Consider the following 24714-nt stretch of genomic DNA (forward strand, 5'->3'; position numbering starts at 1 on the left):
TGGAAATTCCAGAAAATGCTACACTTCTAGAAATCAATTAATCCATGTCTATCTGCTTCTTGAAGTCATACTAAACTGAACTTACCCAGTGCCTTGTTCTCCAGTTCTCCAATTCACGTTGCTTATAAACGTGAGTCATGGTACCCGAGATGTTTCTTCACAATTATGAATAGCAGCACTCTGACCACACGTGTGATAAATTACCATGTTATTAGGTAGAAGCTATAATGAACAGGAAATATATACCGATTTTCCATATTTGTACAGAAGTAAACACATTTTAAAACCAGGTTTTTTTTTTATACGTTTTTAGTTGAGTAAATAAGGCATTTTTTTCAGAATTTTTCAAACTACAGCTTGTGGACTTGATTTTCAAGGGTATCATCTAGCTAGTCTAGTTTACCAAGATCCTCGGACCTGCATTTATATTATATTGAATTGAATTGACATACAAAGCCAAATAAGTCAGATAATTCTATGAGCAGTCAAAAACTGCAGAGGTAGTGCTGAAGGCCTAAATAATCCTTTATATTCACATATAAGCTGTAGAGCACCCTAGAAGGCATTTTAGTTCCAAAGCCATGCTAATTTACATCCCTTTCAGGCCTCCTTATGAGTTAGTCCTCGTGACAGACAGGCCTACTAGCCATCAAGGAAGTGACTAAAGTGCGACCAAGAGCAACTTCAAGAATCTAAATCTCAAGTTAGAGTCTCCTGCAGCTCTGTATTGTGATATGTGCAGACCCATCTGTACCTACATGGCTACCTAGAGGTTATGACAAAGTGTACATAAATGAAATTCATTAATGTGGATCTATCTACCCACACAAACGTGGACATATTTGCTGATGCTCTGCCAAGAAAAAAACAAGGACCTACAATTTCTCTGTAATAGCTTCAAGCTAAGCAAATTAACTGGCATGCATAATTTTTTTGGATATTTTATCAAAAATCCAATTTTGCTTTTGGTTGAACTGAATATGCTAAACAATAAAACAAATAAAAATGGAATGTAAAAAAATTATAGGACCCTTAACCCAATACTGTGTTGCACAAGCATTGGAGGCAAATTCAAATTTTTTGTAGCTCTTAGGGACTATTCTGCACCTGCCAACAGGTATTGTGGCCCACTCTTTTTAGGAAAGGCATGCAACCCATTTCAGGTTTAAAGGGTGCCTTCTTTAGACAGCATGTTTCAGCGCTTTCCATAGAAAGGATTCAGATCAGGGCTCAAAGAAGGCTACTTGCAAATAGTCCAAATGTTTTATTCCTAGCAAATCTTGGTTGCTGTTAGCTTTGTGTTTTGGGCCATTAACCTGTTGAAGACCCATGACCTGGACTGAGACAGAGCTGCCCAACACTGAGCATGATCCTTTGCTCCAGAATTTCTTGATATTCCATTGTTCTATTAACAGATTCAAGGAACCCAATGCCAGACTCAGCAAAGCAGCCCTTACACACAACTGGGCCGCGTTTCACTGTTGGCAAAGTGTTCTTTTTTTTAAATTTGCATTTTTTTTTTAAAACTGCCAACAGCGTATATGACTTGCCAGGAAGCTGCAGCATTTGTCCAAAGGGCATTCTCCTAGAAGCAATTTGCCTTGACAATATGTACCTTAGCAAATTTCAGTCTTTCTCTAGGTTTTTCTTTCAACAGTGGCATACTCCCAGGTTTTCTTGCTCTGAGCCCACCATTACTCAAAAAAGGATGGATGTTTGATCAGACACCCATATACCTTGACATTCAGCTTGTATCTTCCCGAAAGTTTTCCTCAAATTTTTGTCTACCATTGCCACTATTCTTAAGCCTTGTACACATGATGAGATTATCGGACGATCTTTCATCCGTTTTTTGTTGCATGCTAGTCTCATATCAAAAGTGAAAAGGTTACTTTCATAAGAAAATTCCCATACAACAGAATTCAACTTCAGAAGTGATGTCGTGTGTTGAATTGTTTTGTAGGTGTTCTTTAGATTCTGAGCATGCCTAGTCTTGCTCTTATGATTTTTTTCGGACCAAAACTGTACTAATTACATGAAAATAGGACGTTGTGTTGACGCACGATAAAAATTTTATAGCCTGCACATCCTGATTTTGTCGTCCGAAAATTTGTAATCGAAAGCACTATACTAACAATCCAAAAATCGGCAGATCGTTAGTTGGACGAAATTTTACTTCCGATTTTCGTATCGTGTGTACGGGCCTTTAGAGTTAGGGTTGGTTTTCCTCTTGCAGCAGCATTCAGGGAGGTTGGCTACTCTCCCATGGACCTTTAACTTCCTAATATTTGCAACTGCAGTTACATAAACATCGAGTTTTCCTTGTCACAGAAAGCCTCTGCTTTTATTTCTCTGGGCCATGTTTAGTGTGGTGAAATTATGATACCAAACAGCAGAGAGTGACTACATTTCTTCATTTAAATAGATTAAAGCCAAGTATGAAAATAGTTTGAAATATTACTATGATACATTTCTAATCTTTTCTAATGGTACAAAAAAAAAAAGAAAAATTTCCGGGCCATTCATGGATTGAAATGTCAATCTAGTGATCAACTCCTCCCTAAAGGTATATTTTCACTCGATCAGCACTAGCAGCCAAACAGCTGCAGTGCTGATCAGTGTATTCTGGCAAAGGAGTCGTTGCCATAATACAATAGTGCAGTGGGGGAATTCTCTCATCCGGTCCAAATGTGTGAACGAGGCAATTTTTTTTTTTGATCATCCACTTGGCTGATCAATAAAAAAAAAAATACATCTTTGGCCAGCTTTAGATTATCTTTTAACAATAATTGATCTCTTTCACACTTTCTTTGCTTTACACTATGACATACTAAAGATATGCAGGTTGGAGGAATTAAGCATTTTTTTTTAATGGTCTCTAATAAATTTGTTCATGTCTGTATGTGTGGAATACATACTGAATTGAATCCATGCAGGTTGCAATAATAAAAAGGGATAATTCACCTTATGCCACAGACTAAAATATGGATTCTGTGTAAACATGGTACAGTAGTGACACAGAGAAGTAAAGATAGAATATGGGGACAGGGAAATTGCATCTTTGCAAAGAATTAGATTTAGGATCATTCTGTTTTATTACCTAACAGCATTTCGTTTTACCACCCTATTTCCCTCTAAATTGTGCATGTTTTTTTCTCTCTTTTTGACATAAAAAGGTATAAAGTTGAAAATTATAAAAATAAATAAAGAGTAGTAGATTTTTACAGGCTTCCTCCCCACCATTACTCTGGTGAAAAGGGCAGACAATGCAAGGACATTAAAGAAAACCACTAGCAGAAAGTTTTTAAAAAGTGGCAAAATCGATCTACCAAACCATTCTGCTAGGCTTTGAGCAACTTTGTGAAAATATGGCTGAAATTCATGGTTAAAATGTCAAAATCATAAAACAAAAATCCTACAAAGTATCAATTGTGACTTTTTATAAACAGATATCCTTGGTTTAATTCCATAGTTTATATCAACTCAATGCAGTAGAGCAGAGAAACCTAAAAAACAGTAATAAGGTTTGATAAAGGCACCAAAGAACAACACAGATTGTTTTCTTACCAATAATGACAGTGTTGTCATCGGCAATGAGCAGCTTGCTGTGGACATATATCAGTTCAGAGACTAGATTTCCTTCCAGCTCAGCATGGGTCCGGAGACCACAGAAGGATATGTAGTTCAGCCATTGATCCCCAACTGAAAGAAAAAAGATCAGCTGTTATTAAAACCACATCCTATTGACTAATGCCAGGGTCGGCAACCCATTAATCGCAATCTACTGGTCGACCGCAAGCAGGTGACAAGTAGATCATGTCTCTGCATTGCTGCCCTGGGCTAAACTGTTGCTCCCCAATGCAGTCTGAGAGCTGTGAGGAACAGGGTGAGAAGTTACAGAGCAGGGAAGGAGAGAGCCGGGCAGAGCAGGGGAGGAGAAGCCTGGCGGGTGGATTGAGGGAGGAGACTTTCCATTTGACTAATATTGTCAAGATAGCTGCAGGTATGGGCGTAGCATCAGGGGCCACAACTTCCCTGTCAGTCTACTCCACTAGCAAAAACCTGGAGTCTGAATCAGGTCCCACCGTGTCAATGCATCTTCTGTGCCGCAGCCAAGTGGTGGAATATTTGCTCCACTGCTCGGCTTTCTACGTTGCCTTAGGTTTCACTCTCCTCTGCTCTCATTGGCTGGAAAGAAGTTTGAGCTTTCGCCCGCTGTTTCCTGAACAGAGGGGAGAGCAAGCATTGATGCTGACAGCTGGGTGTGATGGACACCGAACTATTACAGGGCTGAGCAAGACAGAAGGAGGAAGAAGAGGAAGAGAGTGAGACCACTATTATTGGTGAGGAAAGATGCTGCTTGGTCTGTGCCACCTATTCGGGACCCCCTGTACCTCTGTACCCTCCACCCTGCTCACCTCACAACATTAAAAGCCAGGAAAAGACACACCACCCCCCACATCACCTGCAGACAGGAAAATACCCTAAAGTTATAAAGAGGGGGGGGGAAATCTCATTACCGGGGGCCTCTTTTTACATTAGGGGAGATAAAGCATATCATTTGTTACAAGGGGACATTTATCATTAGTGGGGGGGGGGGGGGGGGTATGTGCCCTGAACGCTGTTGTTCCTAAAGCTTCTCTGTCAATCCTGGAGAGGGAAGGCAGCGAGGGTGGCATTTACTAAAACCGATCGTCAGTATTTTCCTCTTGCAGCCACTAAAAGCCAGCCTCTCCTCCTCTCCCTCACTGCATTCAGCAGCTTAAGGAGGAAAATACAGCAAATTGTTTCTAGTAAATGCCCCCCCCCCCCCATTGCCTCTCCTCCCTTCTCTTTCTGCTGCCCTGGTCTCCCCCCTCCCCATCCTTGCACCGCTGCCGGATCCCCCCCTTTCTCGCCAGCTGCTAACTGAAGCATAGTAAACTTCCTTTTACACATAAAAAATATAGATAAAGAAATAAAGGCAAATAGTTACTAAGGATAACAGAATGTTTGTTCCTGCTGTAAACTCTTTCTTTGGAGCGCATTGAGGGACAAAGAAATTCTTAAGACTGCCAGGTTATAACATAAAAAAACAAAACAGCTTTCTAGACAGCACAAGGTACTTCCGCCCAAAACCATTAAGCCTCTATTTTGCAATAAACTAGTACCAAAAGCATTAAAATAATGACAGATGAATGGCCTGTGTCGCTGATTGGGCTCTTTTTAAAAGCTTTTTATTTAGAGTAGAAAAAAAAAATCATATTTACTTTTATCTATTGAACATGGAATTCTTAAGACTGGTACACACTCTAAGTTTTGTTTTATTCAACCCAGTGGGCTGAATGAAAAAAAAAATAAAAAAAATCTGACAGATCACTGTACTAACACAAGCAATGTTAGTACAGTGACCTCCCCCGCTGTGCTTGTGTGTTCTGGTAGGAAGACTGCCCTGCCCCCCCCCCCAGCGATGTTAGTACAGCGACCTCCCCCGCTGTTCTTTTGTGTTCTGGTAGGAAGACTGCCCTGCCCCCCAACACACTGATCAGAGCTCACAGCCATTGGCTGCCAGAACTGAATGGATGCTGTTCTGACTGGTTTTCCAGCATGCCCGTTTGACAGAAGTCAGTCATGAGACAGGGACATGGAACTGTACACATGGGCCTAAAGTCGGCTGGTTCCTGCAAAACCAATCTTTTTTGGCAGAATATCGTCCCTCAGGGGTGTGCAACATAGCAAAACTGCTAACACACCCACAACAAAAACAGAAATGGGAACGTCTACAGCTCAAAGAGCCACCTAAAGTATTGAATGCTTGACGTTGAGATCAGATTAGCTCAGATATTTTGCCTGGTAGAACTTAGAAAATCCAAAACAGAAGACCAGGTGGCAACCTTGCAAACTGGGAAAGGGTAGTGGATACTGAAAAAGACAAGAAGCACACACAGATCTAGAGGGGTGCACCTTAATAGGAAGGGGTGGATGGTGATCTGCTACCCAAGACATCTGGAGATAATGGGCAGAGAAGACAGTGTACCCTTACAGGTCTATCTGGAATACTAAAGCAGGCAGTCTACCTGAAGAAACAGCGGCTGGGAGATAGACTCTTACATTGTAAGACATATCCAGGCGATAGTGGGAATTTTCTTTATGGCAAACTGGAGCCAGATAGAGGTATGGAAGAACACTACAGGCAAGAAGGAAGTCCTGGACCTCAACATCACCCTGTCCCTATGCAAAACCAGAGAGAATTCCTGGCATGATAAGACTGCCAATTCAGACACTCACCTCACAGTGGTGATGGCTAAAAGAACATCACCTTGTGGGTGAAAATAGAGAGGAAAGTCTCTAATGGGTTTAAACATTGATGTTTAAAGGTCAAAGAGATTCAGATCTCATTGAGTCACAAGGGAACAAAGAAGGGAAGCTACATGGTAGACTCCATGTACAATGGTCTAAATCAAAGAGTAAACTAACTTGTCTGCTGAACAAGATAATATAGGCAGAAACCTAGCCCTTGAAAGTGCTGAGAGCCAAACATTTGCCCAGACCAAGATTCAGAAAGGAGAGGATTTGTCTCAAAGATAAAGTCCTAACACCACATTTACTCTCCTTACAACACTACCAAAATAACTGAGGAATAATGGTTTTGGGTGGGGTTGTCCTGGGCTTGCAACATTTTTTTTCCCATAGTTCATTTCTACTGTAGGGAGCAGTATAAACCAACAGTCTAAGAATTCCTGTGTCCCTCAAAAGATGGGACAGAAAAAGTAAATGACAGATATTAGGCAGACAGTCTCTAGGAAAGGCAGATTGCACATTTTGTCCAAATGTGTAAAATTAGGCCACAATCTAGAAACCTGCAAAAACTAAACAGGGGCAGGGTTTATCTGATTCCACAACTAGAAATTGCTTCAAAAAGCTTCAGCTGGTGCCTTTGTGGCCTATGGGAGATGTTGTTAACTTTCATATACACACCTACTTCAGACATGATACAAAGGCAAAATCTTTTTTTCTCCACTGGCTCACTTTATTTCCCACGAATTGTGAAAGTAATACATTATGCTCCTGACCCAACAAGGAGCTTGTTAGTCTACTTATATTAGCACTGCTCTCTTAAGGTTCTCACAAATAGCAGAGCTTTTAGCGCTGTACACTCTTCATGCAAATGCTGAAATATACTTTTAAACAAATTATTACAAATACAGCAGCAAAATGTTGTTCATGCACTCCCAAGGATAAATCCCCAAAGTCAGTCATTTAAAATAGACCCAAATTATGGCAGTAAAGGCTTGCAAATACTATTTTACGATTTGTTTACAATCCTTTATTAGTTGTGATTTTTAAATACTTACTACTGGACAAACAAAATAAACTTGACCGTTAAGTGCCGGGTCACACCTGTGCGATGCGGGAACGCTGCGAATATGCAGCGTGATCCCGCATCGCATCCGCACATCTGGCAGTTCACACTGCCATATGCGATACGCAGGGGGTGTCAATTAAGTGTTAACGACACCCCCAGTTTGATCGCATATCGCAGTGCGATCTGACAGTTCGAACAGGATCGGATCGCACAAGTGTGAACCACTGTGCGATCCGATCCTGATGCGGCTGAAAAAAAAAAGGGTCCTGTGCGCGTTTGGTGCGGATACAAAGTGTATGGCTGAATTCGCATCCACACATGAGATCGCATGGAATGAAGGAGCAGTGCGCTCCGAATTACATGCGATCTCCGCAGCCGCAATAATGTGAACCGGCACTTACTCTTTGGAAGCACCATAACATTTTTTGACTGTGCTAGAGTTTAGCGATTATGGCAATGGTGTGTGGCAAACCGAATAGATTTTACTTTATTTCCATAATTTATGTATACTTTTACACACAGTTAAATCACTACATGGACCTTCCATAGACTTAAAGGGCCATATTCAAAGTATGTTATTTTGAAAGCTCAAATCCATCCCAAACTGTTGTGTTTAGTTAGAGTTGGGAATGGACAAATCTACTCTTTTAATCCCTTAATTCCCAATTTACAAGACAACAATATTTTGGAGCAGGAAAGTGTTAGAATCCTTGTCAGAATATGGCTGCTTTTATGGCTCCATGGGATAATTTTCCCCTCACTTCCTGTTCAGGAAGGGTGGCAGTAAAAGAGAAAAAAAACAAGTGGTCAAGATACATTTCTTCATTGTGAACATACAGTTAAAACTGATAACAGCTTTCCATTAGGTTTGACCTTTTTTTGAATATAGTATTTTAGGCTTTGCAGGGCTTTTTTTCTCAGAGAATAGGTGCAGGAACTCCCCTTTTTAGAGTTACCCCTTGTCTCCGCTCCTACCTAACTCAGACTACCGTTCCTTGGTTCCAGCCCCTGCCCACCCCTGAGAGAATACAGAACCAAGTAAAATTTGTGTTACTAAGTTATTTGTATGGAAATTGTTAATGATAATTATAAAAGCAGTAAAACAGATCCCCTGCAGCCAACAACAATGGGCCCCACCCCAGCAAAAATAGATCTCCCTAGCAACAAAATATCCCCAGCAACAATAGACCCCAAGCAGCAACAACAGATCTCTCCACAGACAGCATTAATAGAGCTCTCCCTCAACAGTAGATCCCTCCCAGCAACAACTGACCCCCCCAAGAACATCCCAAGCAACAATACATTCCCCCACCAGCAACAATAGACCACCCCCTGCAAAAATAGATCCCTTCCAGAGAGAATAGGTCCCCCAGCAGCAACAATAACCTCCCTACAAAAATAGATCCCCTCTAGCAAAATAGATCCCCCAGCAGCCAGCATCACTAGACACTGTAGCACACCCCTGCACCCCTTTGTCATTACATACATTCAGTTCAGGAGGTGCCGGAACTGCGTTCCCAGCGTTCCCCCTGAAAAAAAGCCCTGAGATGAATATGGGCTTAAATAGTTTGAGCTTCACTATAAAATTAACAAATCAACCCTAGCAAAAAAAAAAACATCTTACACATAAGCGATTTAAAGCATTTGTTACATAACACAGTGGTGGTCACATATAAATTTCCGAAGAGAGACATTATTTGGACAGCAGCATAAACATTTGTGCAGTATTGAAATTACAAAATTGCCATAAACAAGGAAAGTGTATGGAAATTTATAAAAGTCACACTTCTGCGATGCGGTAATGCTACGAATATGCAGCTTGTTCCCGCATCGCATCCGCACCCCTGGCAGTTCACACTGCCATATGCGATACGCAGGGGGTGTCAATTAAAAGTTAACGACACCTCCAGTTGAGATCGCATATCGCAGTGCGATCTGCTAGTTCGCACAGAATCGATTCACACTAGTGTGAACCACCACGCAATCTGATTCTGCTGCGGATAAAAAAAAAAGGGTCGTGTGCGTGTTTAGTGAGATTGTGGTGCAAATTCAGCCATACAAACTGTATGGCTGAAATTTGCACCGCACAGACATCGCATGTAATTTAGGAGCAGTGTGCTCCCAATTACATGCGATCTCTGTGATCGCACTAATGTGAACCGGCCCTTAGTGTTACCAGGAGCAAAATATCATATCACTGGAACACCATATAGAAACTGAATAATTTTAAAAATTAATTTAGATATGCAAAAGAAAGGAGAAAAAGTTAAAAAAAAAAAACACTCACTTTCTGCTTTCAGCTGTTCAATGATGGAATGCTCTCCTCTGCAGATGGTTCTATAAATAATTGATAATGAAAATCAAACTCAGAACACAATGTGGACAAGAAATGAGCATAACACAGATAGATTAGAAATATCAAAGTAATACATAAAGAGTCATTTCTGTGTATTAGTTCCATATGTGTGTTACACCAATATTGTTGGCTATTAAATGTCTCTAGAAAGCAGATAAGTACCTGTGGTATCATTTACCAACCACCAAATTACTAGATGAAACAAAATACAACAAGAAGATTAAACATTTCTAGCAGTTTGCACAAAAATGTTACATAGAAATAGACACAAGAGGGAGCCAAACTACAGGAATAGTGGTTGCTGAAAATCATTGCAAATCTTGAAATAAGTGGAACGTTGTGAAGTTCTATACAGACTGACAAGATAGATAGCTAGGATTAGCTGAGATCTTTGCGGCTAATTTCCCGATGTATTGGTCAATAGGTACAATATTTTCAGATAATAAATTCAAGAATGTTAAAATGACCAAATCTATCAACAAAAACTGTCAAATGGCTGATTTACAAAAACTGGAAAGAAGAAGTAGGACTAGAACTGGTATAGAGGCCCGAACATGCAAATTACCTTTCATCAATCAAAGCCAGTAGGAAAATGTTTGGTTGCTAAAAGTTGCTTTAAAGACTTTTCTACTACTATATGAAGTAGGGGACAATTGTTTCTGAAATGTTGTTTAACTGCAGTGCAGAAATAACCCTTGGGCAGCCAGGTTGCCTGTTAAAGCACACCTTTCCACCCTTAAAATCACATCAGTATGCATATGTCTGTATGCTGGTGTGACATCCCCAAACCCTCTTTTTCTATATAAATGTTTTTGTTTTTTGCTTTAGCCTACCTTTGTTTTGCTTCTTTTTTTTTTTTTGCAGCAGCAGATGCATTTAGTGTATGGCATATGCGCAGGGTGAAGCTTCATCTTGCACTATTACATAACCACAAGTTTTAATCAACTCAATACCAGCATATATTTTATTTCAAATTAGATTACCTTGTGGAGTCTTCTTTCCAAAAAGAGGTTATTGTTTGTATTGCCTTGACATCTTTATTTTAGGTAAGTGGAAAGTAAAGTGAGGGAGACAGGTTTTCTTTTTTTTCTTTGATATAGTAAAAAAATAAGAAAACTCCATAGTTGTTAATTATTACCAAATAAAACTGTCTCAAAAATAATTTTGGGTGGACTATTGCATGACCACGGTTCACGGATGTAAACTAACTGTATAGTGATATTAGGGTAGGCAGTCAAAACTTTATACATCACCCTTGTGCATTTTACTAACTTCTAAGGGCCAGTTACAGGATTAATGAGAAACTGCTGACTTTCTCTTGTAGTATTACTCTGTTTCTTGCTTAACAAGTATATCTTCATTCTGTCACGGCTATTAATTCTGCTGCTGTTGACACCTTGCTGGCCGCACAAGCTCAAAAGCACAACTGAAATTTTCCCTAATGAGCCTGCCCCCCCCCCCCCCCCCATTTAGAAAAGGGATCAATTGCACCACGGTGATTCTGCCACTGCTAAGTTGTCACCAAGGCCCAAACAGGTCATGTGTTCCATTCTTCCACATAGAAGCACAACCTGCTAATTAGTAACAGCTTTTAAGCACACTACTTATTTGATAAAGAGAGATGAAAAACAAACCCTGCAAAGCACTGAGCAGAGGACCTGAAACAAATTGTGTGCTGTTCATACTTTCCAGGATTTGAGTCACCCTATGAAGAGCGATCTGTGGTGGATCTCTTTTTAGAGAGCATTTGACAGAGGTTTGGGAGCCATTATTTTGCCTTCTCGCTATCGGTTTCAAACCTGTAAAGGCTTGACCACCGCACTACATGCATTGCACACGTCTGCAGCTCGATCCCATTCTTTATAATTTTTTCCCTGGCATATATACAATGCTTGGCTTCCTTTGCAGCTTCAGGGGGGAGGTTGGAGGAAGGTAATACTGCAGCAAACCCGCCCATTTTTACCATTCCACACCCAAAAGTGTAAGGTCCGCTTTACATCTCTATGGTGTGTTTAAGGCGCAGTGTATTTCAGGGGGGTTACCGTTTAACTATATAACATGCATTTTAATAAAAGCACATCAAAGTGTGAATGGGGCCTTAACTAGGCCTAAATTAAACTTGCTAGCACTTTTTTGTTTTGTAAAATCAAACACAATTATGTTTTACATTCAAATGAAAGCATAATGCATTTTTATATATGGTCACAGTTCAATAATCTTTTAACAAGCAATGCAGCAGTTTCATGAACAAATTGTGTTGCTAGTGTTAAGTGTATTTGTATGCTTTACGTTACCTGTAGTTGAAATGCATGACAGCCTGCAAGGCACTCCCTCCTCCAGTTGAAATGTCTCCTTCAAACCCAGGGAGGAGTGGAGTGATGACATACACTCGAAACCTTTTGTTTTCCCTGCAAGATAGAACAAAGTACACCTAATGACACTTCTGTACAGTAGCAATTTTTTTAATCAAGGTAGCTGCTTTCTAGGTTTTATGACATATCCCTGAATTAACAGATCTTACTACATTGGCGGGTTGTTAATATCGAGCCCAAAGAATCCATTTTATTATTTTAAAGATAATGGGCTCAATTCACTAAACCAAGACACCAGGAGAAGGACACTTTAAAATAAAGTGTTACTAAACCCACAACAGTAAAATGAGTGTGTAAAAGCAGTAAAGCATGCTGGTTATGCTCACTGTGGAACCTGAGGGGTTAATCCTTCGCATTGTGTAAAAAGGCTGTTTGATCCCGTCTTCTCCTATCCTCCCCTTCTTCCACTGTCCCCCAACCATCTCCTGATAAGCGAAAGCCTTTGGAGTCACGCTGCACATGCTCAGTTAGGTGTGTATTGCTAGAGTGTTTTTTTTTTTTCTCTTGGGGAGGGTGCATGTGATCAGCACAGGGCCAATCAGCACAGAGGATCAGGGGTCATTCAGCCTCATAGGACAGTCAGAGTAGAATAAAAACTCCTCCTACAAGCTTTGACAATAAGTCACAGAACTGCTACATACTGCTGATGAGAAAAGGTATTTAGCAGTTTATATTTACTAAAATATTGCATTTCCATATTCTGTTTACAGTGGAAGACCAGATATGGGGAATGCAGGGTCCTGGGTTTAGTAACACTTCCAGCAAAAGCTCACCACACACATTACAATCTGACTGTACAATCTTCTTTAGATACGCCAAAAACAAAGTAGTCCAAGGGACTGGCTGCTAATTGCTTAGATTTGGTGGGTCCTCATATTGAAATAATATTGTAACTTGTATGGTGACCCTAAAAGTAGATTATTACAGCCATATGGCTACAGTAAAGAAAGCATTCTTGTGTTAAAGCTTTGTTAATCAAGCATAGTGTGCCTAAAGGGCACCTGTGACTTTTTTAAATACAGTAGGGCTTTGGGTTGGATAGCAGGCCCGTCTCTGCGTACACAGTCAAAGCTTTTTCCAGAGCAGCACCTAAGGAAACCCAAAAAGGGGGTAGAACATAAAAATTATTTGGTGGAGTTAATGACCAATAGGGAGGCACAGGTAACAGGTAAGGGCAAACCACACAGCAAACATGCAGGCTTTGGTTGCAAACTCCAATATTGCAAACCATGGGATTTGAGGCTCCCAAAACTCACTGGATACAGATGGATCAACTGGCACCAATAGATAGCTACTTTGTCAATTTAGAAAACAACTTAAAGTAGAACTATAGGCAAAACGTATTTTTTTCCATTTTGGATAGAGTAAAGGAGGGTTATAACCCATGTCAGATTTTTTTTCTCCATCACTGTCCCATTTCGGAGATTTCCCTCCACTTCCTGTCCCATAGCAAAACAGAAAGGGAGAGTACATCCCTTCAAATTAAGGGATTCCCTTATATCACACAGTATTTGCGCAGCTGTCTTTGAAATGAATTTTTTTTGTGAAGATCTACCCTTTCATGAATTAAATGAATTAAAAAGAAAAAGAAAACAGTAAAGTTAGCCCAATTTTTTGGGATAATGTGAAAGAGGACGTTACACCAAGTAAATAAATACCCAACATGTCATACTTTAAAATTGCTTAACCACTTTACCCCCAGCCCTATTTCGGACACTTTTTGTTCACAAGATAAAACCAGTATTTTTTCCTAGAAAACTACTTAGAACCCCCAAACATTATATATATTTTTTTAGCAAAGACTCTGGAGAATAAAATGTTGGTCATTGCAAAATTTTTTGTCACGCGGTATTTGCGCAGCGGTCTTTAAAACGCCATTTTTTTGGAAAAAATTAGAAAAATCACATTTCACTAATTTTAAAAAATACTAAACAGTAAAGTTAGCCCATTTTTTTGTATATTGTGAAAGAACATGTCACGCCGAGTAAATAGATACCAAACATGTTACAGTTCAAAATTGCGCCCCCCCGTGGGATGGCGACAAACTACGGTCAATAGAGATCTCAATCTGCGACGCTTTAAATTTATTTAACGGTTACCTGTTTAGAGTTAGAGTGTAGCTCTTTTTTTTAAATTATTGCCCACGCTCTGGCGATCACGGCGATACCTCACATGTGTGGTTTGAACAGCGATTTCATTTGCGGCTCGACTTGCGTATACGTTTTTTTTTGTGCGCAAGCTAACGGTGACGGGGGCGGCTAAATTTTTTTTTTTTCCTATTTATTTTTCCTTTTTTTTTAACTTTATTACAGGTTTTTTAAAAAAAAAAAAAAATCTGATCACTTTTATTGCTGTCACAAGCAATGTAAACATCCCTTGTGACACCAATATGTAGTGACAGGTACACTTTATGGAGGGATCGAAGGTCTAAAAGACCCTAGACCCCTCCACTACACTTCCCTGTATGCAAAACGCCGAAAACGGCATTTTTGCATACAGCCGTTTTTCATATCTGCCGCCTTTTGCAGCACAGTAACCCGAATGTGACGTCATGGACGCCGCCTCCGGGTTACGTCATCGGAGACCCGATCGATGCCGTTTCCGGCATTCATCGGGACTCCATCCAGCCGGCGGACGCGCCGGCAGGGTGCTCGGGGCTCCCGGTGGGACGGGAGCCCCGAGCAAAGCCGCGGAAGGTGGCGGGAGGGGGGGAGGGGGGGGGACGTCCCCTCCCGCCCCCCGGGTAACGATCGAGCGGCTCCCGAGCCGCATCGATCATTACCGACGGAAAGCCAACCGTCGGCTTCAAACAACGGTACCGGGATGATGCCTCTAGCTAGAGGCATCATCCCGGTATAACCACTCAAAGTCAGCCGACGTAGATCTACGTGGCTGGTCTTTAAGTGGTTAAAGATCTCCAAAAGCGCTGCGTTAAAATGTTTTAATGGTTATCTGTTTAGAGTTACAGAGGAGGTCTTGTGCTAGAATTATGGCTTTTGCTCTAACATTTGTGGCGATACCTCACATGTGTGGTTTGAGCACCGTTTACATATGGGGGCGCGACTTGCGTATGCGTTCACTTCTGCGTGCGAGCACAGAGGGACGGGGGCACTTAAAATTTTTTATTTTCTTCATATTTGATTTTTTTATTTTTACACTATCCATTAAAAAAATAAATACAATTAGATGACTTATTGCTGTCACAAGGAATGTAAACATCAATTGCGACAGTAATAGGCAGTGACAGGTGCTCTTTATGGAGGGATCTTGGGACTAAAAGACCCCAAATCCCTCCTTTGCACTTAAAAGCATTCAAAACGCCAAGTTTGAATTTCAATTGTTGTCTTTTTTTAAAATCTGGTGCCTTTAAGGCTCCAGGACCCAGAAGTGATGCCATGACATTGCTTCTGGGTTTTTACATGTGCCAGCTGGTTGCTCAGGTCTCCCAGTGGGACTGAAGACCTGGGCGAGCCGTGGAAGGCGGCGGGGGCGTCCCTTCCTCCTCCTTGTTATCACAGCTGAACGGCTGCTCAGCCGCATCGGTTGCCATTGCAGGAAAGCCGACTGTCGGCTCTGAACAACAGTACCGGGGTGATACCTCAAGCTGCAGGCATCACCCTGGTACAATCCCCTGAATCCAAGGCTGCATATTTGCGTTCCGTCGGTGTGAAGGGGTTAAATGAGAGAGACAAAATATCAACCAAAAATCCAGAAAAAAACATGATACAAATGTTATAAATTGAGTTGCAGTTCAGTGAGTAAAATAAGTATTGTATCCCCCTACCAACAATAATTCTGGCTCCCACAGACTGGCTATATGTGCTCATGTGGTACACAGATTGGTCCTGTCAATTTAAGAAGGTGCTCCTATCAACTTGTGTATAAAAGACACCTTTCCACAGAATCGCTTTCTTCCATTCAAACCCACCATCATGGGCAAGACCTGTGAAAGGACATCAGGGACAAGATTGTAGACCTGCAAAATTCTAGAATGGGCTACAAAACCATCCGCAAGAAGCTTGGTGAGAAGGAGACAACTGTTGGAGCGATTATTCACAAACTGAAGAATTACTAAATAACCATCAATTGCCCTGGGTCTGGAGCTCCATGCAAGATTTCACTTCATGGGGTAAAGATGATCATGCGAAACGTGAGAGATCAGCTTAGAACTACACAGGAGGAGCTTGTAAATGATCTCAAGGCAGCTGGGACCTCAGTCACCAAACAAACCATTGGTAAAACGATATGCCGCCATGGACTGAAATCCTGAAGCACCCACAAGGTCCCCCTCCTCAAGAAGGCACATGTACATGCCTGTCTGAAGTTTGACAAAGAACATCTAAATGAAAGTGTGGGAAAAAGTGCTCTGGTCAGAGGAAACCAAAATTGAGCTCTTTAGCATTAACTTGACTGGCTGTGCTTGGAGGAAGAAAAATGCTAACTATGACCCTAAGAACACCATACCTACAGTCAAGCACAGAGGTGGAAACATTATGCTTTGGGGCAGTTTCTTTGCTAAAAGGTACACACCGAATTTGCCGCATTGAGGGGCATAATAAAATCTTGGATAAGAACCTTCTTTCCTCAGCCAGAACACTGAAAATGGATCATGGATCGGTCTTCCAGCATGACAATGACCAAAAACATACCACCAAGGCAACAAAGGAGTGGCTCAAAAAGAAGCACATTAAGGTCATGGAAAGGCCTAGCCAGTTTCCAAACCTTAATCCTATAGAAAATTTATGGAGGGAGCTGAAACTTGAGTTGGCAAGTGTGACGAGACCCTTGCTCGCCCTGTCCGCTCTCCCGACACTCCTCTGTTTCTAGTCAGTCAGCTTGCAGATCGCATCGTCTGATGGTTCGGTCAACCAAGGATCCGGGATCCGAACTACAGCTATGTGCCGTTCGGAATCCATTAGAACAAAACACCAAGCAGGCTGTATGTAAGTTCAAGCAGGAAGACAATTTATTGGAAGAACACAGCACACTTTATACAGAAAGTGTAATATCCATGCAAATGAGGGCTTGAAATGAGTCAACAGGGATTGGTCAGATAGCTTTGACCAATGCAAATGAGGGCTTGAAAATGAGTCAGTAGTGATTGGTCAGATAACTTTGACCAATGCAAGGAGACAGAAGCCCCAGGGGGCAGTCAATGTACATAATAGTCAGACACAGAACAATGGTTCCCTAACGAGCCCTCAATACACATTACTCTGTGTCAATACCTCCCTTAGCAGACAACAGGTGTGGTCATTAGCACACCTGACAATAGCCACCTCAGGCAGTAAGCAACATTTTCATAACTTCTAAAATATGAATCACATTCAAATAAAACTTACATTTTCAGAATCACCATACTTCAATTGCAAACATAACCAAAAATCATAGAAATCCCTCCAGGGGTTAAAAGTTAGACGGAAGTCCTTTTCTGACCGACCGTCTCTTCAGAACTTCCTGGGATGACCATAATAGGAATGCACTTCCTGCTCAGAAACCTCATGGCCAAGGGAACAATTGACCTTGCTGACAAATATGAAGCAAGTCAACCTATTTTTAGTAGTCCAAACCATATTTTCAGTGTTCGCCACCCTCCTGGTCACCCTGCATCCATAACAGATGCAGGGTGATTTAAACATAAGAGAGCCCCATAAGACTGGGCATGGTGCCCCCCAACCTCTCTAAAGGAATTTGGGGTCCACAACCCCCATGCCCAAAGTGACTCTCGTCACAGCAAGCGACCACCAAGAAACCTTAAAGATTTAGAGAAGATCTGTAAAGAAGAGTGGACCAAAATCCCTCCTGATATGTGTGCAAACCTGGCAACCAACTACAAGAAATGTCTTACCTCTGTGCTTGCCAAAAAGGGTTTCTCCACCAATTTGAGGACCCACGGCGGTAATGGAGACTGCACTGGAGGAACCAAATGTTGAGCTCCCTGGATAAAGGTACGCACCAAGGAAAGTGTGGCCAATGGACGTTAAACGACAGAACGAAGCGTAGAGCGAAAACTGCCAAGGCTGAAACCTGGCCCGTAAAGGTACTCAAGGCCAGGCTCTGCCCAACCCCCCCCCCCCCCCCCATTGGAGGAAAGCCAAGATTTGAGCCACCGAATTTGGCCGCGTAGCCTAGTAGGCAGCGGCCTAAATTTTTGTGGATGCCGAGCCGCCTGGGCACGAGCCTCAGCGAAGCCAACCACCAAGGGGCAGCAGGGAGGAGGGCAGATGCCCAAATGGAGGGTAGTGGCTTCAGTCACCCTCACTGGGGCCGCCCCACATAGCTATCAACCAGTAGGCCGCACAGCCATGGCCTAAATTTGGGGCCAGATCCAGCCACGTGAAGGGCAGACTCGCGGATGCTAAACCATCTGCTCCCCCAGCCCAACAACTGCAGCAGGAAGCCCAGAGGACATCTCCGCCCTGGTCACCATCCCCCAGGTTAACAGGGGAACCCTGCTCAACCCCCCCATTGTGCACCAGGAAAAAAATGGATTTTTGTAAGAACTTACCGTAAAATCCTTTTCTCTTAAGCTCATTGACAGACGTAGTCTTCTTGATTCTCAAGAGCTGGGTTATGTTGTCTCCGCAGGAGTAGGACTAGGCAGAATGACAAAACGTTCTGGCTCCACCTTAGGGGCAGTCCCTGAGGGTATATCCTCCCTCTCTCTGCTACAGGGAATCAGTTCTGTTTAAAGCAGTACAGAGAATTTAACCCAACCCAACTCAATGATAGAGGGGCGGGTACTACGTCTGTCAATGAGCTTAAGAGAAAAGGATTTTACGGTAAGTTCTTACAAAAATCCATTTTTCTCTATCGCTCATTGACAGACGTAGTCTTCTTGATTCTCAAGAGCTGGGACATCCAGAAGCAGTGCCACAAATGAGGGGTGTGATTGACAAAATCAAATCCAATCTAGAAGGCCCAACCGGTGCCAAACTAGAAGTTTTAAAGGCTCATTATAAACAAAGAATGAGACTAAAGAAAAATTTTCCAACGGAAAAAAAAACCCTCGAGGTAGACCACTGGTCTCCTCAAATTGCGGCCTGCAAAACCTTGCGGCCAAATGAGGCATCAGACGATGCCATTACATCAACTTTATAATGTTTAGAAAAGGTATGCACCGACGACCAGGTAGCCGCCTTGCACACCTGGACCACTGACGCCTGATGGCGAAAGGCCCAAGACGCACTAAGTGCCCGAGTGGAGTGCGCCTTAACAGGGAACGGGGGCTCCCAACCCTTAATAGAATAAGCCTGCACTACCGTCTGTCTGATCCATCTGGAAATGGTCGCGGCAGATGCAGGCAACCCCTTTTTGGGTCCATCTGGGATCACAAAAAGTGAATCCGTCTTGCGAAACGAGTCTGTCGTTTTCAAGTATACCCTGATCGCCCGGACCACATCCAAGGAGTGTAAAGCAAACTCCCGAGGATGACTGGGCTTAGGACACAGGGAAGGTAATACAATTTCTTCATTCAGATGAAATTCTGAAACCACTTTTGGTAGGAAGGATGGATTCGGACGAAGAACCACCTTATCTCTATGAACCACCAGATATGGTGAACGACAAGATAATGCGGCCAGTTCTGACACCCTGCGTGCAGAAGTAATAGCCACCAAGAAGGCCACCTTCTGGGACAACGTGGGTAGAGGAATCTCCCTAATATCTTCAAAGGGAGGTTTCTGAAGAACCGACAACACTAAATTAAGATCCCAGGGGGGTAACGGCGCGTGCACTGGCGGAGCCAGATGTCGCACCCCCTGGATGAAATTCCGCACCAAGGAATGAGTAGCCAAAGGCTTCTGAAAGAAGATGGCTAATGCTGAGACCTGACCCTTGATAGTACTCAAGGCCAGTTTCTGCTCAACCCCTTGTTGCAGAAAAGCCAATATTCGACTAATCGAATAAGACCGAGGACGGAACCCCAAAGGTTCACACCATGCAATGTAGAACTTCCATGTGCGATGATAAATCTTTCTGGAAGTCGCTTTCCTTGCTTCAACTAGAGTAGGAATAACTGAAGCTGACAAACCTTTGTCCTTCAGCACCTGGGTCTCAATAGCCAGGCCGTTAAAGCCAGCGATCGTAAAGCAGGATGGAAGATCGGTCCCTGAGACAGTAGATCCTCCCTGAGAGGAAGTCTCCACGGGACGTCCGCCACCAGTCTGACCATGTCGGCGTACCAAGCTCGACGAGGCCAGTCCGGAGCTACCAGGATTACTGGGATTCCTTCCTCCTCTATTCTGCGAAGAAGTCTTGGCAGTAACGCGAGAGGAGGGAAGGCATATATTAGCTGGTATTGCCCCCACGGGGCGATCAGTGCGTCTGCGGTTTCTGCTAGAGGATCGCGGGAGCGAGCCACGAATCTCTGAACTTTCCTGTTGAATCGTGATGCCAACAGATCCACATCCGGGGTGCCCCACCGTAGGCACAACTGGTGGAAAACGTCTGGATGGAGGGACCATTCCCCCTGATCCAGGGTCTGACGGCTGAGATAATCTGCCTGCCAATTCTCCACCCCCGGAATGAACACCGCAGAGATTGCTGGAACAAATCGTTCCGCCCAGCGAAGAATGCAAGCCACTTCTTTGGCCGCTCGGACACTCTTGGTGCCCCCCTGGTGATTGACATAAGCCACGGCCGTGGCATTGTCCGACTGGATCCGAACCGAGCTGCCCTGGAGCTGCTCGGTCCAGTGAATCAGACAAAGTCTGATCGCTCTCAGTTCCAATACATTTATCGGTAACCTGGATTCTTCCGGGGACCAAAGTCCCTGAACAGATAACTGACCGAGAATTCCTCCCCATCCGGATAGACTGGCATCCGTGGTCACTGTCGTCCAATATATTGGCAGAAATGACTTTCCCTGGCTGAGCATCGGAGACCGAAGCCACCAGACCAGAGACTCTCTGGTCTGTTTGCTCAATCGGATCTGATTGTCCAGGGATTCCGGATTCCGATTCCATCTGAGAAGAATCTCTTGCTGAAGAATTCGGGTATGGGACTGGGCAAATGGGACTGCTTCGAACGAAGCCACCATCAACCCCAGAACCCTCATGCAAGTCCGAAGGGAAGACCAGCTGTTGGACAGTAACAACTGGACTGCAGATTGAATCTTTCGGAGTTTCCCTACCGGAAGAAAAACTCTTGTCCTGACTGTGTCTAGAATTAGACCCAGATATTCGAGCCTCTGGGTGGGAACCAGAAATGACTTTTGCTGGTTCACCAGCCACCCGAATTCCTGTAAAGAAATCATAGTAATTTCTATGTTTTGTAGCAAGGTCTGAGGAGACTCTGCATGAAGCAGAAGATCGTCTAGGTAACCTAGAATCGATATACCTCTTTGGAGCAGAAGTGCCAACATTGGGGCCAACACCTTTGTGAAGACCCGCGGAGCCGTGGCGAGACCGAAAGGTAACGCCACAAACTGATAGTGGTTCTCCTCTACGGAAAAGCGTAGAAAACGCTGATGTCCTGCGAAAATGGGAATGTGAAGATAGGCGTCCTTGATGTCTATGGACGCTAGGACATCCCCTGGATGCAGGAAGGCTGCTACCGTGCGAATGGACTCCATTCTGAATCTTCTTATGTTGACGAAAGAATTGAGTGCTCTTAAGTCCAGAATTGGACGCACTTTGCCCTCTTTCCTGGGTATTGTAAACAGGTTTGAATAAAACCCTTGAAACCGTTCTGTCCAAGGAACGTGGACTACCACTCCTTGTTGTAGTAAATCTGTGACTGCTCTCCGCAGATCTTCTAAACGATCTGCGGATAGTCGGATATTGGAAGGGAAGAATCGCGCCGGTGGGAGAGATCGAAACTCGATCTTGTATCCTGACCTTATGACTTCGCAAACCCATTTGTCCGGGATTCTGGAAAGCCATGGATCCGGGAACCGGCGAAGACGTCCCCCCACCCCAGTTATGGGTGGGGGCGCACCTTCAGGCTTTGGATGGTTTATCTTCAGGTCTGGAGGGGGCGGGCTTTTGCTTGCCCGACCAACGACCCCTGACGCCTCCTGCAGGAGCTTTGGAGGACTTAGTTTTTTTCACCCGCTGGACGAAAAAACCTCTTGTGAGCAGAAAAAGAAGGCCCTCGTCTTTGACGAGTTCCTCTACCTTTAAAATTTTGCGGTAAAAAGATGCTTTTTCCACCGGTGAGATCCTTAATGATCTCATCTAAGTTGGCTCCAAATAGACGCTCTCCTGAAAAGGGGATATTAGCCAATGCTTTTTTGGAACCTTGGTCGGCTAACCAACCTTTTAGCCACAGTGTACGCCTGAGAACCACTGCTGAGACTGATGCTCGCGCCATTAACGGAGTGGCGTCTAACGCCGCATCACATACAAACTGTAACCCCTGTATCATTTGTTCCAACAAATCTGATACCGCCTGAGGGACTTCTTCTAAGTCCCGGCGTAACCACTTGGTCCATTCAGTTACAGCCTGCGAAACCAGACCAATAGCAATTATTGGTCTGAAAGCTGATCCAATCAAGGAAAACATGGTGCGAGACATAGCTTCTATCTTGCGATCCACTGGATCTTTAAAAGACGGAGCGTCTTCTAAAGGAATAACCGTGGCTTTATTCAATCTAGCAATAGGTGAATCCACCACAGGTGGTTCTGTCCATTTCTTAATAAGGGTTTCCTCAAACGGATAACGCCTGTCAATGCGTTTAGAAATATTAAAAGTGCGTTTTGGCAGACGCCATTCTTCTTCGATTGGATTGCCAAAACATTTGGGCAATGGAAAAACCTTCGCCACTTTGATGCGCTTTTTAGTCCCAAAAGGGATCTCAGTTTCAGCTATTTCTGATGGAATACCCTGTAACCTTAAAGTCTCTTGAACAGATATAATGAGTGCGTTTACCAACGCTTCCTCTCGGGCTATGGCGGATGCCGAAACATCCTCCTCACTGTCTGAAGAGACAGGACCCGAGACACCAATACCAGATGAAGTACCTGCAACTGCAGAAATAGGCTCAAGGTCTGAATCCGAGGTTTCAGATAATAAGGGGTTAGGCGGGGGTCGCTTTCTTGCGCCCTGTCCCTGACAAGCCACTTCCACCCGGGACACAAAAGTTTCCATAATAGCTGACAAAGATTCAATTGTCAATGGGGTGCTGGAGGATCCCGCAGACCCCTCGAGGGGATCCGGAGGAGATACATGAGTGGCAGGGTCCATGTTAATACAGGACACCTTTGCCAGCAAAACAAAAAAACTTTTTCTTTTTTTTTTTTGTGTGTCTCCCCCTAGCGCAATAGCGCCCCTCAGAGTACCTGCTTCTCGATCCCAGAGAGAGAGAGAGGGACCCCCAAGGCTCACCAACCGATGCAGTGCAGTTTCCAACAAACTGCAGTCAGCGTCTGTCTTACACAGACTGGAAGGAGCTGTTTGCTTTTTCCCGGGCAGAAGGCGTGGCTCCGCCCCCTGTGTACGCCTTCCGGCGTTCCCAGCCCTCCACGAGGTAGCTGGGCTCACAAAACATGGCCGCCCCCATAGAAGAGACATAAGACTCCAAAAACATGGCGGCCGGCGTGACCTGAGGACATACATGCATTCGGTCTACGGCAAAATGGCGGCGGACCGCCGATATCGTCTTCCCAGCACATCCACCTGCACTCTGCTAAGAGGTGACATATGGATCTACAGAGATATACTGCACATAAGGTAGGATTATACCTCCTATGTCTGCTGTAATGTTACAGTCTGCTGGGTAGAGTGTTAGCTCTTGAACCAAGTCCACTTCCCACAAACACATGCTGTATTACAAGGGGGACTTGTAAGTATCAGATATATACTGACCATATATGGAGGGGCCCATAATATATACTGCCTCATAATGAGGAAAAAAGGGAACGTTTACTCACCATACCGAACCGACAGGCACCCTCTCTTCACAATACCCTCTCCACCGGGGTGGGGGTTTGTGGACGCCTCGACTCTCTGGTACCTGGCGTCCAAGCGAGACTTTTAACTCGCAAAGTCAGTCCCTTTACTGGGACTCCGTCGCGGCCGACCCAGCGCACTGGTCTGCACGCGCTCGTAGGCAGAAACCGGGGTGACCACTGGATCTCAACATCCAGCCCGTCGCCCGGCCCCGCATACTTACTTGAATATGTCGCGGCCGACCAAGCGCAATGCCATGGTCTGCGCGCGCTCGTAGGCCGGCTGGGGTGACCACAAGTGTCGCCCAGTCCGGCATTTTTGCTTGAAGATCTCACAGGAAAAAAACACTGGAGAAAACTACCTAAAAAATGTCTTTTTCTTAAAGAAAAAAAGTCTTGCCAGGACCAAAAGATCCCAGCAAGGAACTTAGGTCCTTACTCCTGACTAGACAGAAAAAAACTGATTCCCTGTAGCAGAGAGAGGGAGGATATACCCTCAGGGACTGCCCCTAAGGTGGAGCCAGAACCTTTTGTCATTCTGCCTAGTCCTACTCCTGCGGAGACAACATAACCCAGCTCTTGAGAATCAAGAAGACTACGTCTGTCAATGAGCGATAGAGAAAGACAGTCAGCAGCAAGTCAAACAAGCCCCCCTTAAGAGCATGTGGCAAAAGCCAGCTCATAACCTTAGAGGGCTGGGGGGGGGACTCAGGGGTCCCACCGTCCAAGGGAGGGGCCCATGTCCTCCCC

The 24714-nt window shown here is 43.8% G+C and overlaps 1 protein-coding gene across 6 annotated transcripts in view; it reads right to left on the reverse strand.

Annotated features, from left to right (window-relative positions):
* The window catches only part of PLD1 (phospholipase D1), a 316806-nt gene that overhangs the window by 23970 nt on the left and 268122 nt on the right, over positions 1 to 24714 (reverse strand). For all 6 annotated transcript variants that reach the window (XM_082249865.1, XM_082249866.1, XM_082249868.1 and 3 more), the window contains 3 exons: positions 11996 to 12109; positions 9633 to 9682; positions 3568 to 3702 (listed from right to left, as the gene is read on the reverse strand). In XM_082249865.1, coding sequence (XP_082105991.1) covers positions 3568 to 3702; positions 9633 to 9682; positions 11996 to 12109 — 299 coding nt within the window. The remainder of the gene's footprint in view (positions 1 to 3567; positions 3703 to 9632; positions 9683 to 11995; positions 12110 to 24714) is intronic.

Source organism: Pelophylax lessonae, assembly GCF_965119305.1.
Source record: "Pelophylax lessonae genome assembly, chromosome: 3".
Lineage (NCBI taxonomy): Eukaryota > Metazoa > Chordata > Amphibia > Anura > Ranidae > Pelophylax > Pelophylax lessonae.